This window comes from Henckelia pumila, unplaced genomic scaffold, assembly GCF_033568475.1.
Source record: "Henckelia pumila isolate YLH828 unplaced genomic scaffold, ASM3356847v2 CTG_80:::fragment_1, whole genome shotgun sequence".
Lineage (NCBI taxonomy): Eukaryota > Viridiplantae > Streptophyta > Magnoliopsida > Lamiales > Gesneriaceae > Henckelia > Henckelia pumila.
This window is the reverse complement of record NW_027331883.1, coordinates 1301234-1317885: the sequence shown is the minus strand read 5'-3', so window position 1 is coordinate 1317885 and position 16652 is coordinate 1301234. Positions and strand designations below refer to the sequence as shown.

Sequence of the window (16652 nt, the reverse complement as noted above, 5' to 3'; positions counted from 1 at the left end):
TTATTTCATAAAGAAATAGAGTTCTTTTAACTTCCAAATAGAATACCAAACAATTTCATTCCATGTTATTACATGTGACAACATTTCTTGTCTAAAGACAACAGGGGGAAAAAAAAAAAAAAAAAGGAACTCTAAATAAAGTCGAGGTAACGAAGTTTATTAAACATCACAAAATTATTTTTGGAGTAATTAATTATATGAATTTAATCAGGCCATGATCATGATCTTATATGTAGCAATGACAGCAAACACCAACACCAAAGATTTCAATGGAGAAATCTCATAGGCGGTAGAAGAAGGGGGCGGCGGGGCAGTAGGCCACGGTGTGGGCGTGGGGGCGGGTCCCTGGACGGAGACGGTGATGGCAAACTGCATCCCTTTGGAGCAATGCTCACCAATTCCACAAATGTACCATTTCTTCCCTGGGCTTTTGAGGGGAATCACGTTGTTTCCGCCAGTTAAAGGCAGGTTTGATGAGTTTGTAGACTTGCATTGCTTGAAGTCGGATCCATTCACTTTCTGCACATTGTGGGCTCCCTCTTTGTACATGAACACTTCATGCAATCAAAACAAATATATATCATAAACATTAATTTGTTCAAATAATAATTACATATATACTATCATATATGCATGCATGCATGTTAAAAGAGAGATTCATTTGCATGCATAAGATTAAATAAATGGACCATGTGGCTAGCTGCACTCTAAACTAATGGAAATACTCAACCATAACAAGCTAATTGAAGGCATGCACACAATTTTCACTGAGCAAACCAAGAAAAACGAAGAGTTTTTTTTTAACTTAAATCGATCACGTACTGAGAGTGTCGCCGACGTAAAAAGTTTTGCCCTTAGCCCAAGCTGTGTAATCCACGCCTAGTTTCCAACCATCGTTGTCTCCAACCATATAATCAGTAGCCAAAGTCGAGGCAACCAGTACGGTCGCGACGATGACCGCGATCAAGAAAGCTTTCGAGGCCATAAGGGTATTCGAAAGTAGTATGATCTTGATCAAAATTAAGGCCTTGGATATATATAACAGTTATAAGTTTTGTGTGTGATTGGTGGGGTTGATGAATTAGAGTATTTATAATGTACGTAGCAAATTGCGTGGCGAAGAAATTAAACATGAGGTGCCGGCTGACAGCTGCGGCTTCATTGTTTTCTGCTCCAAGAAAATTAATTCCCTCTGAACAATGCAAATGGCAGCCCACTCAAACGATAATATAAAGGTTCCAAATGTGTAGTTTTTTTTTTGCTTTTCACGCATCAAAATTGTCGATTTCGAATTAAACAAAATTCGCAGAAATCTTTATTTTTTGGGTCCACCCCCCCCCCCCCCCCCCCCTTCCACCCTTTTCATGGCCATTTTAAAAAAAAATTGATTCGGTTTAAATTCCTTTTGGTTGGATCGGTTTGGATTTTAGCTTAAAGGCAAAAAATGTTTCTTTTGTTTGAGTTGGTATTGGTAATTATGATGGTGATAAGTTATATATTTAGCTATTTTTTAAATCTTTGTGGTGCATATTTATATTATATATAAAATATATATATTCACTTTTAAAAGACCCTTGTTTATACATCGATTGGAACTTGACATAGGAAAATCAGAACTACTAAGGAATATATAGGTTTGGACGGCATGCCTTTTGGCGGCACCCGATATCTTGTTATCAGCTTAACCATGATGTTCTTGATGTTTGTTGTACAACAGCACTTTTATGTTAACCAACTTCATCACCCAACAAAGTTGTGTTTGAGGCTAACTGCAACATAAACTTTCATATGTAAGAAGTGTGTTCTGCTGTACATTTTTTTAATGGATCAGGAGAAAGATTACATTTGAAACTGTATATCCAAAGGTAACAATCACTTGGGACAGATATTAGCATCTCTCTGCATGATAATCACTATTCAGAGTATGTTCAGGGATTCCCCTCTGTGCGCCATCTGTGTTTGAGGCTTGTATCAGTATTCCGACATGGACTCATTGCCAACTTCAATCAGATTGCAAGAATTTTATTGTCTGTCAAATATCACAGATGATGGTCCGCCCTTCAAACCTTCAACGAATGCCGTTGCTCCTGCAGTAGCATCTTTTAAGCATAAATGAACAAGATCAATGTCTAAGAATAATAGAATATAAAGATAGGTCAAGTTACCAGTTAAAGCAAGAAGCAGCATAGACTTCAATTTTTGCAGCTTCGACACCAATTTGCTGCATTCCAACGAGCACAGGCAGTCTCGATTTTGATGGTTTTTTTATCTAATATAGAATTCCACATTCCAGCAATTTATAAGAGCATGAGACACATTCTTCAAGGGAAAGCCTATTGACAAAGGATATTTAAAGTATAGGAGGGAGCCATCCAGTACCTCATTATCTTTCTGGAAGCAAGCCAATCTATTCTCTTTTGAACCCTTGTAAAATATTAGCATATTTAGTCCAAGTCATTAATATATGGTGATTTTAAATTCTTAACATGATAAAAGAAAATCTCAGGGAACCTTGGCAGATGTGCTGATGGAATGGGGAAGTTTAGACTCGTGATTAGGAGTTTGTTGTGTTTCAGGCGCTAGCGAGAGCTGGTTCAGAAAGAGAAAGTATAAATCAAATGATGCAGTTTCCTTCAATGATTTACCAGAAATGGTTGCACAGGAGTAGCTCTGAAGAGCAAAGTCAGCACAATCAGCAAGCAGACAGTTATATATACCTTGTTGAAAAGTTCAATTGGAGGATTATGATTAAATCTCTTCTCCGTATGGAAATTAAATTCCTGTGACATTGACAAGACCCCGTATTTAGCAGTGGCATTTCAACATACTAACGTATAATAATGTTTGGATTCTAGAACTGAATTTTCATGACAATTACCGTTGGCACAGTTGTATCTTTCTTATTATTTCGGAAAACTCCAAAAGCACCCTTGCTTGTCAATATCTACAAATATAAAGAAATAAATTTAAGATGCTTGCCTAAAGCATGCTACTTGATTCAGAGAGAAGTACCTTCTTATTTAGGGGAAGAGCCTTGAAGCCATGAGATGACTCACAAACCTCAGGTCTTGAAGCATTCATATTGATGGGTCTGACAAGCACAAACAGTTTAGACAACAAGAAATTCAACAGTACAATAAGAATATGTTCGCAAATCAAAGAGTAAACTATAAAGAAACAATGCAGGCATCAGTGACACAAAATCATAAAAAAGGTAATAGGAGTATAGGACGCTTCGGACATCTAAGGTTTGAAGCATTAGAATTTGAATAACAAAAGACATGCAGCTGTTGATAGCTGAGCAGAAGAACTGAAAATTATGGCCTAAGGAACCCAATGGAAGGATCGACAAGTACTACCTACCTTTCAGGTTCCCTGTTTCCTCTATCTGCGGTAATGTTAGTGGAATATTTGTGTGATGCCTGTTAAGAAAAGTAAGGAAAATAATTTAATTCGCACACAATCTTAACTAGAATAAATATATCTGCATCACAACAGCTTTAACCCTAGGGACACTCAAAGAGGAAGAAAATAAGAGGCTTCGTGCTGTCTTTCAATTGCTTGATCACTGCCTATATTTGGCTCATGAAGTTGGGAGAGTAACACAGATAAACATTGACATATTAATAACCTCAATAAAACATGTCAAAATGTTGTGATTAAGTATAGAATTAATAACCTTATCAGACTGATGGCCTGGCACTGCAAATTTTGGAACTACAGACTTATGTAGCATCGCCCTCTCTGATGTCTTCAGGTGAAATTCCTTCAGCCAAATTTATCAAGGAAATGAGCACACAACTCGGTTAAAATAAATAATTTCTCACGAGAAAATGTGGGAAAAGACACCAGATTTTGCAAGCACTCACTTTAAAGTTTGGCAAAATAGGAATGCTTCTTTTTGGAAGTAATGAAGGTGCCTCCAGAATCTAAAAATTAAGGAATCAAAAATTATAAATTGTTAAGTAATTTGAAAATAAGCATGCTACATTAATACGATTCAAATACTAACTTTCCTATTTAGTGGACGAGCTTTGAATCTACGAACAGTGGAAGCCACACCATTTTCAGCTTCTTTACTAGTTTTTGGCCTAAAAATTTACCATCAAGCAGGATGTTCAGAACACTAATGGAGTAAAATAATAAATCTCCTGCAACAACATAAATGTCAGAATAGAAATGCTTCCTGAGTGGATCAAACCAACCTTGTCTTCAGAGCCCGGTGTGCAGTTTCAAGATCTGGATCTCTTGGAATAGTGATTCTTGTCTTGGTATGATTTGTGATTCCATCCTGTCAAATCATTTAAGGTAACGGTTAATTGAGTGCAGTCTTTTATTGTGATGCTGTTTCGATTGATTCTTGCATCATTGTGTTAACAAGAAATGAGAGAGGTGAGAGAACATCGAAACTGCATAATGTATATTTCTGCAGTTATCAAAAGGTATATTCATTATGGAACTTTTGAAATGGGGAAAAACACTTATATTATATAGCAGATTCTGATTTTGATGCTGATAAAGTAATATTCCAATGTAAACAGCATACCCGCTTTGGCGCCTTATGGACAAAACTAATTTGCTGCAGCTGCTCTGCATCCACAACCTATTAATGTAAAATGATTAAGCTTTTAAGAAATATTAAAAAGAAAGAAATTATTTGATTTTAGTCACTGAAAATTTCATCCAAGTACAAATAACAGATTGACTAAAAAAAGTTCATATAGCATCATCTTGAAGTTTATCAAAGATTTATGATAACAACCTCGTGCCTACAGTTATCACCCGAGATTTAGTCCTAAAATAAACATTTTAGGTCATTTTACATGATAATCATCGGTGCTTTCAATCATGAGGCATCTAGCTTGAAAACAGCGGCTATGGAGAGCAAGAAAAAGAAAAATCAAATAAGAGAACAAGAAAGACGTGATGTTTAAGAGGGGAGGAATGAATTTGTACCTTGCGGAGAAGACCACCTTCGAGCTTTTGCCTTTTCGCAGCATGATTTTCAATCCCAAAAGTGCTAACTGAGCTTGTATCCATTTTCTCTACAGACATATTTGACCTGGCAATTAATGGAAGAAGCGATCATATAGTAATCATGATACTTGAGAAACCCCATATGAAGCAGAGCCTCATAAAGACAAATTTTCTATCATTCATCAGACCTAGTATTTGGGGCAAACGACCCCGACTTCTGTCAAAGAATCCCAATATAACAAGATTTGTTTTTAGTTTTCAAATCTTTCGTTTGACATAACACAACAGGTGATGAAATGAAGAGAAAAGCCATAAAAAAAATTTTGTAACAATCCTAAATTTACTAAAAGGTAAATAATACATAAACTAATCCTTTGGAATCAAAAGAGAATAATAACCTAGAATGACCAGCCTGGAGTGGGTGATTTTGCTTGGCCAATTGGCTTGCTGTTGGCTTCAGAAGAGTTGAAGTTCTTGGACAAGATGGCGTCATCAACAACTTTGTGTGAGGTTTTGATTTAATATAGCCTGTCACATGATTGTTCAGCTAGGTATAGCATTGAAAGCACAAACAGAGATATGCGAATAAAAATACTGAAAATCCGAAAAAGAAGAAAACACACACAAACACAGTTATGCAACCAAGGTGGTAGATCTAAGGTCTTTGATAGGAAACCCTCATTAAATTCTAGATTGGAGTCAAATCAAATCAAATGAAGAACAGATAAAGGATTAGAAAATGGATTCTTTTTTCAAGTACAAAACAAAATTGAACAACTTTACCATACAAAAATCGTCATAGAAGAAAGAAGACCTGAGGGTAGGCTTTTAGATGGATTCTGAAGCTTTGTCCTGCTGCCAATTTGCAGAGAGGTCTTTCCTTCAAAATCTACGAGAAGAATATATAAGATAGAATTAAGTCAATTAACCAATGGGTGATATCATGTCTTTTCTGATATCAAAAAATATATCATGTGTTCTAGTTATTTAAAATTTGAATCCACAACACTATATTTGATTGAAAGCGAAAGAGAAACATAATAAATTATGGCCATGTTTCCGTTGGAAGATGGACAAAAAGGACAGTCAGGTGGTAAATACAGACTAAACATGGAAAAAAAACTCAAATTGCTTGTGACCACATATGCAGACCACTGTATTCTGTATTAACACTAAATCAAGTTGAATTGATCATAGCAGGATTCACATGGATAGCTGGTAAAGTAACTGTCAATTCCAAGAAGGGAACACTACAAAAGAACAAGCCTTACCACCATGCCTAGAGGAGCTGTGTTCATAACGCAAAACGATATCATTGTTTGAATTTATAAGAACAGTTTAGGGGTTTTAATCCATTCGAACAAATCCCTTCTACCTGCAACACTTCAATAAACTCAACAAGAAACGACTTAGATTCACGTTATTGATTTCATTTGCCCATACTTTCTGATAGGTCAAGAACCTGATTAGAAACTAAAAATCACCACACGTGAAGAATACTTCAAATGTTTGCCTATTATCCAGGAAAATGCTGCAAATATAATCCAGAACATCATCATAATTTGGATTTATATTCATGTCTTTTAGTATCATCATGGCCATTCATGGGCACACAATTGCCATGGGGTACAAAGTTGTAAATTTGTTAACTGGAACACATTCAGCAAAAATGAAAATATCATAATTTTATTTGAATAGCAGTACCTCTGTAATTTGTGTCAACAACAGAAATTTCTTCGTCTTCCTCGATATCTGAGACACTCTCCCTCGGGTTCATGTTCTCAACACCTTTAAACTTGGGGGAGATACATATATTTCCCATCAACATTTCATCTCTTGGAACCAAATTTGCCACAAAAGCTGAAAACCACCAAAAAAAAAGGAAAAAAAAAAAAGAAGAAGAATAATTAAATCATTCCCTTCAACCAACTTCTGTAGATTACTGTAGAAATCACACAGTACCCAAGCTCTAAAGGGAGTACTTTTGAGTACCTCAAGCTCCAAAGAGAGTACTTTTGATGGCATTACCATAAAAGACAACATTAAAAAATAACGGCAAGAAACAGCAGAAATCACACATCCAGAACGACTTATAAGTTTCAACTCATAACTTGCAACCCCTTCCGCCGGGCAAGAGATAAATTCGAAAATAGTTAACCTTAAAATGGAAAAAAAACGAATAATAATAATAATAAATATTTACGGGAAGGTGGGTAGCTTCCGGCTGAGTGGAACCAGACTTCCGCTTGGCGCGCCTCCAGAGGCGACTCGAGCCGGGTGAAATCGAAGAAGCGAGCGGCGTCGAACTCATAATCAAGATCAATCTCATACACCGTGAAAGTGCATTCCACCACCACCTCCTCCTCCTCCTCCTCCTCCTCCGCCTGCTCGTACAGAGTACCCTCGATTACTTCTTCCATTATCAGTCTTTTTCTTGCGCCTCAGGAGAATCGATAAAAGCGTCTTGGGCAGCGATTTGATGTAGAAAAAAGCTGAAGAATTGAAGCGAAGATTTCTTGAAATGCGAGAGAGAATGAATGAGTAGAGACAGGAACTTGTATGTATTTGGTTTTGTCAGAACGCAGAAGAGGATCCGGAAATTTGAAACATAACGGATATTGGAGCACCCAATTACCCGGTTATATTTTATATATATATATATATATATGTCCATCCATTTAATTTAATGGTGATATTTTTTTTTACATAAAACATATCTCATTCTATAATTTTTTTAATAGATTCGAATAATAAATATTTAGAAATATGTGTATGACTATTTACTTCTGAAAATTTTATTCAGATACGACGGAAAACGAAATTGTGAATATGAAATTGGATGATTAAATATTTGTAAAAAAATTCACCAACAAAAAAATGTATCTTTTTTTTTAGAGAACGAAAAAAAAAAATGCATCTTAAGAATCTCTCGAATTTAGTGGGCGGAAATATGGGATAATGAAGGGGAGATATGGGATAAATGAGTATTAAATTGGGGAAATTTGAAAATTTGAAAATGGGTCAGAATCCGGGTATTGATTCGGACATTGAAATTCCGGCGGAGTGTGATGTTACGAAAGTAGCCCTAACGGTTTAATTCGTTTGTCAGCATGCATGGGCATAGGATTCCCTTTGGTCTTATTTTTTAAATTAATTTCCATATAGTCAAGTAGTCAACTCTATGCACTCACTGACAACATTTGTATTTTTCCAAGTAATTTTATGATCTCAAGTGTTTCGATTTCGTTTTCTCCTATATATTTATTCATATTACACGATCTTATTATATGTTAAGGTTAATTTTCTTTTCTTGGTTCTATTTACCAACAAATTTAGGGAAAACTACAATTTTCATTTTATATGTTTTTTTTAAGATTTTGGTCTGTTATATTGTTAAAATTCAATTTTAGTCTATTATCTACACTTTTTTTTGTTGTAATTAACATCAACACTTTCGATGAAAATGACTGAAATTTTCAAAAATTTCAAAAAATATATAAGATTAAAACTGAAATTTGACAACATACAAGACCAAAATTGTAAAAAGATAGATATATAAACAAAAAATGTAGTCTTCCCTTCTATTTAAAATCAAACTCTTGATATATTTACATTTGTTATATATGCATATTTGCTCAATGCTGCTAATAATTATAAGAACCATCTTAATAAATATTATTCCTAAGAACTTCACTAGAGATCATGTGTGATGTGTCGTTTATTTTATTTTAAATTATATATACTTTTAACACTTGAAACTTCATGTAATAGTTGCCTTTTAGTCACCTTGCAACCAATTTTTTTTTTTCCTTGTAAAACAAAATATAACAATAACTATAAGTTTTATTTAATTTTCTTGTAAAACTAAAATTTTCACCCCTTTAAATGTTGGTTAATTAAATAATTTGGTCGACTGGTCTGACTTTCTCTAATTCTCGAAGCCAATTTAACATCTATATATACAAGTTTTATGTATATACATTTATTAGCAAAAAAACAGTATGAGAATGCCTCAAAAAAATATGAGACAACGAGCTTTAAAAAGTTTATATTTCATCCGATTCATTTTTGACGATGCAATCAGTTACGAAGTCACCGTGAGATTTTCTCATGCGCTACAGAGACTAAAAATTTATCTTATAAACTAGTCATTATTAAATTTTTTCATGTTAGAAGGACGACCAATGTTATGACTCATTTCCTAGAAAAATCTTCCATTATGGCCGGAATTTTTCTTCTTGGCTGGTGACTCTTACAATTATTGACAATAATATTTTCTAATGCATGCATGTATTGAAAGGTAGCTCACCAAAATGAGTGCAACCATCAAACTCTCAACAAACTTATGTGAAACACGCGCGGATGTTTTGCTTCTTAAGCAATTAGCAAGAAAAAGAAGGACTATTGTGCAAAATCAAAGCCACAACTGTATCACAACTATAAAATAAAATAAAAGAAAAAGAAAAAGAAAATAAATCAAATCACCCGCTCATATTCACAAAACAAAAACAAAGACTGTCCCCTCTTATCCATCGCCATTTTTTGGCCAATTCTAAAATTATTGACATTTTTCAGCATATGTTTTCTCGATAATAAATACAGAAATATGCGTTAATATATATGATCGGCCACCATTCGTCTCATCCTCTCGTACCAAAATAAAATAAAAAAAAAATCCAATTCTTTCTTTCTCTGTTATTGGGAAACCAAGGATTCTTGCTCGTGCACTCCTCAGCATGATGTTGACACCAACATGTACAAAAACAACTCGTCTTCCACCAACACAACCGGCGGCGGCGGCAGAGCGGCTGCTGCAATGAGAATCATAGTACCCTTGCGAGGGATAGTGCAAGGCAACGGTGGCCTTTTCTTAGGCTCAGTCATTCCATGCGCTCTGTTCTACTTTCTGCAGCTCTTCCTCAAGTCTCGCGGTGGTGGCGGCGGAGACGAAGGCTCCAGCCGTGAATCTCCGCCGCCGGCGGAGCCTCCTATTTCGCCGGAGTGCTCTTCTGCACCATCGGAGCTGCAGAGGGTGCACTCAAGGTCGCAGCTTTATAGTCCGAGGGGGTCCAATGGACCTGCCCAGGTGTCATCCAGAGCTAGTTCTGTTCTTAAACAAGCTAATGGGCCTTATTTCATTGGCTTGAAACGGGTCCAGGAAGACCCGTTTGATGAGGTCAGTAACCCGGATGGAGTCATTCAGCTCGGAGTAGGCGAAAACCGGGTGGGTCTCGTTTTACAACAGTCTATGTTACACACAACGAATTTACTTTTTGCGGTGTATGAAATACAGTGGAGCCATACACAGCTTATGCATGTTAAATAAGAAATTAGAACATCTGTCTGTTGTCGCATACTGATCCATGCCATTCTTGTTGAACTAAAAATAAAGATAAAATGAATCTTTTGGCTCAGGCTATAACAAAGATTTGATCTTTACATACTCAAATATATGATGCGACTCTTGTTGTATTTATGGAGCTGATTTGGGGAATATGTGGATTGATTTTGTGTGTTAATGCAGTTATTGTCGGATTTGGTTCGAAAATGGCTTGTGGATAAGGGGAAGGAATTGATTCTTGGCCAGGACTTGAGCAATATAACTCGGGTCGCTACATATCAGCCATTTGATGGGCTGTGGGATTTGAAAGTGGTACGTGTTCTTCCTGCAGTTAAGTTATATTTTGCAGCCTTTGACGGAGATCTAGTGTGTGCATCCTTAACTTTATAGATAATGTTACAAAGTGAGAGGCTTCATGGTTAACAATAACATATTGCAATCTAGAAGATTAGTCTTTCAGATTTAGACCATCTTCCCAGGCATATGGATCGTCTGCATTGCGATTTCCGTGGAGAATTGACCCAGCCGAAGAGACGATATGGGCGGGATACCATCACGCCGGTATTGATAATATATAAATTAGAATAAGCTACATGTGTTGGAAACTGATAGCTAGCTGCCTGAAAGCCGGTTATAATCCGACAGCTGTGAACTTCAGCTTTCAAGGGGTGGGCAAAGTTATGTTGCTCATCTACTATTGAAGAAATTGTGGAGTGTCTTATAAGTTTGGGTGGCTTTCCCACCTAGTAGGCTAGCCTTTTTTGGTTTAGGCCCTCCTCTCGTGTTTATGCTCTAACAGTTGGTTTCTAATATTTGGATCAAGTTCAATTAGAGGAACTTTTCTCATAGGATGCCAATTGCCGCCACAGTGCTGCTCTAATTCTTTGAAATGCAGGCAGTGGCAGGCTTCATGTCTCGAGTCGTGGACAAACCACTCCTCTTCAACCCGGAACATATAGTAATAACAACCGGTGTGCCTCCGGCAATTGAGATACTCATCTTTGCTCTCGCCAATCCCGGAAATGCATTTCTTGTTCCATCGCCATACTCGCCCGAGTAAGTCTTGTCACCTTTGCTGGAGTTCAGCAAAACTTGGGTGCATGTGCCAATTCATTTAGTGAAGACACTAATTTTGTTTGCACGATGCAGCCTCGACGGTGATGTAACATGGCGAACTGGTGTGGAAATCATACCAGTTCCATGCCGAAGTCTAGACAGCTTCAGTCTAAGCATCGCTGCTCTTGATCGTGCATTCAACCAAGCAAAGAAACGCGGTGTCAAAGTTCGCGGGATAATAATATCCAACCCATCAAATCCTGTGGGAAATCTGTACAGTCGAGAAACACTTTACAACCTCCTCGAATTCGCCACAGAGAAGAATATTCATATCATCTCCAATGAACTGTTGGTGGGATCAACTCATGGGAGTGAAGATTTCGTAAGCATGGCAGAAATCGCTGATACCGAGGAATATTACAAGAAACGAGTTCACATAGTATACGATCTGTCAAACGATCTCTCTCTTCCATGTTTGAAAGCAGGGGTAATTCATACCTTCAACATAAATGTGATGTCTGCTGCCAAGAAACTAGCAAGATTTTCATCAGTTTCAGTCCCAACCCAACATTTGCTCATCACAATGCTTTCTGAGACTGAATTCATTCAACAAACGATCAATCTTAGTAAAGAGAGGCTCGAAAGGGCGTACGTCGAGTTTGTAAATGGTTTAAAGCAGCTGGGGATCAATTGCACAAAGAGCTCTGGCGGCTTTTACTGCTGGGCTGACATGAGTAGCTTAATCCTGTCCTACAGCGAAAAAGGCGAACTAGAGCTGTCGAATAAGTTGTCGAGAATCGGCCGGATCGGCGCGCTTCCCGGATTTTCTTGTCACTGTGTTGAACCTGGGTGGTTTGGTCTATGCTTTACTGCATTGAGTGAAAAGGCGATTCCTTTAGTCATGAAACGCATTCGGGATGTTTCAGAATACTGTAAATCTCATAGTTGAAGTGTTGCTGAGTGCATGATATTTGGAAGCTAAAGATTCAGATTATTCAAAAATTGTAAATTTCCTATGTAAATGATCATCGTTTCATTGTATTTCCAGAATCGGAAAATTCGTCTGCATTTGTTGGGCCAATGTAGCCTTAAACTGCAACGTCCAGCCAATGTAGCCTTAAACTGCAACGGACGTTGCAGATCATAAATTAAGATATCAAGCATATGAAACTTTGAAATCTTGTGTTTGCTACAAATGTATATATACCATAAATAATGAAAAATACCAACACCAACCAAAAATTTCAAAAAATCTTGTGCAACTCATTAAAAATGAATTTATGTTATCCAGCTATCATGTTGCAAAATTGAAATTTGAATTTACTAATAACTTTACTACACCAACGAAAACTAACTATCCAACCAAAGTTGTGTTGACAAACACAGTGCCAAAAGACCCAAAATAATTAAATAAAATTGACGAATAAAACTTGCCATCTAATTGTTTTCTTTTTCTTGAAAAAAAAAGATATACCCAGATTTTTGAACGTTGCTTACATATTCATGATGAAAGATGTGAAAACATAGATAAGAACATCAAAAATTCAAAACACTGGTTTTTTTTTTGTCAGTCGTTTAGTAAAACCCGTTTCAAGATCCACATTCTTCATATTTTGAAATATATATACGCAAGCTCATCTTCTTGGGGACCGGTTCCCATTGAGAGCTTGATCCAGGTAGCCGGAAATTTAGGACGATCACTGCAGCAATAGCTCCTCTGCCTTCTGCAATTCCCTGAGTCGCCTTTTAGCATATACGGTGACTATAACTGTTGCGGCCACAGTTATGCAAAAGCCAAAGACGTTGAAGATTATTTGAGGAGCTGACAATGTGTGGCCATTGTGTGAAGCATCAGCTAAAGTTTTTATAAGTATGCCACTGCAAGTTGAACATAACAAACACCCCATTAGTGTAAAGGAAATTGAAAATACGCAGGAAAAAATAAATAGAGGCGTAAGTTTGAGACTCACAACAAGTACATATGATCACATAGAGAATTGCTTTGTTACCATCAAAAAGTATACCCAAGATTAAAATTTTCTACACGGAAGTTACTACAACTGAACACCATACTGAAAGTGATGCCTTTACATTCAAAACCAGGTTTGTGAGTCAACTACCGGAAGTATCAAATTTCTTCTAGCAAGAAATTTGAGAGAGATGGTGAGAGTTCTTACGTGTAAAGTGCGACAAATACTTCTGGCACCATTCCTGCCAGTGTCCCCAACAAGTAAGGACAGTACTTGACATCTGTAGCAACAGCACAGTAGTTGTACACGACATATGGAAAAGGAGAAATCCTAATCAATGCAACGGCTCGGAACTGACTAAACCAATTTCCTTCCCCTGCTAGTCTTATGATAGAAGCTTTTTTGGGATGTCTTTCTAGCCACATCTGTATTAGAGAAACTTATGAACAATTTAAAAGCAAAGCTAAAACTTCATGAAAACAGCAAGGATATGGCAAACAAACATACTTGGATTTTGCGGTAGAAAAGTGACCCAAGGAAATACGGAAGAGAGGCACCAATGATCACTGCTCCCATTATAAGCAAAAATCCATAACCATAACCAAAAGTGATTCCGGCCACCCACATGGATGGGGTAGAAGGTAAAAGAACACATGGAAATAATGCCACAGAACCAAATACAATAAGGGCTAGCGTTCTGGAACTGAATGTTTCCCTCTCCCAATTTATGATGGGAATGATCTCCTAAAAAAGTGCACATGAAACAATTATATAATGTTAGAATGGAAATGGTAAAGAGATGCAGTGATAAACTAAAATGATTGAATGCTACAAATTGAACAATACACATGCTAAGCAATGTTTATCATGATGTAAGATGCTGAACAAAGGAAGACAACATAAACTCAGACAGAATCTGTAACATTGCTTTCTAAATGCAAGGGAGCAGAGGCTGCTAGTGGGTTTAGTTGGCCCCGACCACCTCATCCTGAAAGAAGCTTTTATGAGATCTTGAAATTTGGTTTTGAAAACCTGTTACCATTTTCATGCACCCAACCACAACCCCAACACAGAGGTAAATCCTTCAGACTTGATGTTTAGTAGCTCTTTGATTTTCGTCTCCGTTAATCAATATTCTGGCTCTGCCTAAGCAGCTAACTATCACGGATGGTAGTATATTTGTCCTGTTGCGAGCTAATTTAAAAGAGCAAAAACGGCAATTCTTTCATTTTCAAAACTTCTATCAAAGAGCAAAGTGGCAATTACAAGCTGGATTAAACAAGGATTAAGTTAAAAGAAAAGAAAAAGAAGAAATGCAAGAATTGCAGGTCAATAAAGTTCAATCACACTCCTGACTCCTGTTTCTCGACCAAAAGCTATTGCTGAAGGTTGCAATACAATTCGAATCCTTTTTTTCTAAAACTGTACAGCAGCTCAAATTACATTTCGATTGCCCTGCAGTCATTGATCCTACAAAATCCACTCTCAACAATTGTGCCAACTTGCAACTAGTAGGATTGGAACAAATAAATTTGGATACAATATCAATTATAAGACCAAAACCTCCAGCATCCAAACTTCATGAGATCAATCATCACATCTCATCAGCATTTCGTTCATATAAAGATCAGCAGACAGCAATCCAAGTTATTCAATTAAGTGAGTATCAACATAAATACACACAAAAACTAAAAAAAATATCATCTTGACATGCCTAAATGAGGATAAATAATAAGAACAATTTCACAAAGCATTTATATATGTGTGTCAGTAAGTTTGTGTGTGTTCAGATGAAAGCATTCTTGTGTAATTCATAAGAAAATCAACCTTATCCATGAAAAAGGGTCCGACCCATTTGAAGAAAACCGCACCCAACAGGCTAACAAACAACACCACCAGCACTAGCTTGGCCCACCACCACAATGACCACCACAGCCCTCCACCGCCTCCACCGCAAGACGACGATGTTTCCGTCTCGCATACCGTCACCACGTCACCACCACCCTCCTCTAACTTCACGTAATCCCCTGCAAGCCCGGGATCCTCATCGACTACATTGTACGTCATCACACCCGGAAATCGATTTTCTGATCAAATAAAAAAAGACCCAATTCGACAATCCTCCAATAATGGAAAAAAGAAGAAGAATTGGGTCCCCCTCCGCCCACAACCCCTCAAAAAAACAACAATTTGAGGGGTTTCCGGGTCTACAAGCAACGGTCAAATAAATCCGTTCGCTCTGTAACAAAATTTTTGGGAATAAATAATAATACAGAGAGGATTTCTTCGGGCGGCAATGGAGGTGAAAGAGAGGAGAAACGTGGATTAGAAGAGAATGGTTTGGGAAAACGGGGAATTACGTTTTGAAGAGAGCGATCTTCCTTTCGTCGGTTATTCAAGAACCAAGAAAGAAAGAAATAAATAAATGGGAGATGAGAAATTAAGGAAAGCATTTGATAAATCAAGAACTCTTAACTTAATACAATTTGCTTAACATTACAACTTTCGTGACATTGTCTCCCCGAATTTTCAATTCGATTGAATTTATTAAAAATATTATTTTTTATTTATCTCACGAAAATAAATTCAGACAAAACGACTACTCTATAAATAAAATAAAAAATAGAAATTCGATTACAGTTTTTATAACTCTAGTTTCATTAAAAAATATATATATGTATACCGTTGAGAACATATAAAAACAACAAAACATTTAATTTAATTTAATATAAAATCTCTGGATATAATTGTACTTCATTTAAAAATTTAATAATTTTGAACTATATTATTTATTAAAAAAAATGTGACATATACGAGCATCAAACAGCATATGCCGATGCATATTGGGCTGGCAGTATAATATTTTTTGTATGATAATTATTATGACGTAACAATGGCCTTGGGGCCCATCTTCGCTTGCAGGTTGCAGTGGGCTTCGACACCTTGTAAACTAAGAAGAAATTAGCAATATTTTACATTATTATTTTTCATAATTTTTTATAACGAAAGATTTCATTTATTTTTTAAAATAAAAATATTTTTATAAATATATATATTTATAGTTTAAAATTTGAATTATATATTAAATCATATATTTATGGTTAATAATCTAACATTTTATTTAATATTTATTTTAAAATAATTAAAATTATAATAAAAATGAAAACGTTTTTTCACGTTTAATCTCGTTCTAAGCTCGGTTAAGCTTGAAAAGCTTAAAGTTTGATCTCCGCACTTCGCGCTTTTTAGAACCTTGATAAAATTTCTCTCAACGTGAGAAATAATAATAAAATAATTAAAATTAGTAA

General features: G+C 36.3%; 4 protein-coding genes across 5 annotated transcripts; 1 reads left to right on the top strand and 3 right to left on the bottom strand.

Moving 5' to 3' along the window:
• Window positions 1–207: 207 nt before the first annotated feature.
• On the bottom strand, window positions 208–985 carry LOC140873697 (stellacyanin-like). Its single transcript, XM_073276915.1, has 2 exons — window positions 823–985; window positions 208–554 (listed from the first exon to the last, which is right to left on the bottom strand). Exons 1-2 carry the CDS (start codon window positions 983–985, stop codon window positions 208–210), a joined length of 510 nt encoding a protein of 169 aa, XP_073133016.1.
• A 760-nt stretch (window positions 986–1745) lies between these two features.
• On the bottom strand, window positions 1746–7480 carry LOC140873798 (protein TPX2-like). Its single transcript, XM_073277057.1, has 18 exons — window positions 7181–7480; window positions 6682–6837; window positions 5792–5866; window positions 5376–5505; window positions 4957–5062; window positions 4547–4603; window positions 4206–4291; window positions 4013–4091; window positions 3870–3929; window positions 3680–3766; window positions 3364–3422; window positions 3013–3091; window positions 2879–2944; window positions 2718–2780; window positions 2512–2589; window positions 2380–2424; window positions 2166–2269; window positions 1746–2087 (listed from the first exon to the last, which is right to left on the bottom strand). The coding sequence occupies exons 1-18, from the start codon at window positions 7395–7397 to the stop codon at window positions 2069–2071; spliced, it is 1566 nt and encodes a 521-aa protein (XP_073133158.1). The 5' UTR covers window positions 7398–7480; the 3' UTR covers window positions 1746–2068.
• A 2144-nt stretch (window positions 7481–9624) lies between these two features.
• LOC140873768 (probable aminotransferase ACS12) lies at window positions 9625–12472 on the top strand. 2 transcript variants are annotated; one of them, XM_073277011.1, is made up of 4 exons: window positions 9625–10201; window positions 10502–10630; window positions 11214–11374; window positions 11468–12472. In XM_073277011.1, exons 1-4 carry the CDS (start codon window positions 9731–9733, stop codon window positions 12321–12323), a joined length of 1617 nt encoding a protein of 538 aa, XP_073133112.1. In that variant the 5' UTR covers window positions 9625–9730; the 3' UTR covers window positions 12324–12472. The 2 variants fall into 2 exon arrangements, with proteins under 2 accessions (XP_073133112.1, XP_073133113.1); XM_073277012.1 differs by having other exon boundaries at window positions 10502–10634; window positions 11218–11374.
• Window positions 12473–12804: 332 nt separating this feature from the next.
• Window positions 12805–15769, bottom strand: LOC140873739 (uncharacterized). Its single transcript, XM_073276974.1, has 4 exons — window positions 15172–15769; window positions 13852–14088; window positions 13552–13769; window positions 12805–13252 (listed from the first exon to the last, which is right to left on the bottom strand). The coding sequence occupies exons 1-4, from the start codon at window positions 15409–15411 to the stop codon at window positions 13072–13074; spliced, it is 876 nt and encodes a 291-aa protein (XP_073133075.1). The 5' UTR covers window positions 15412–15769; the 3' UTR covers window positions 12805–13071.
• Between the last annotated feature and the right edge of the window lie 883 nt (window positions 15770–16652).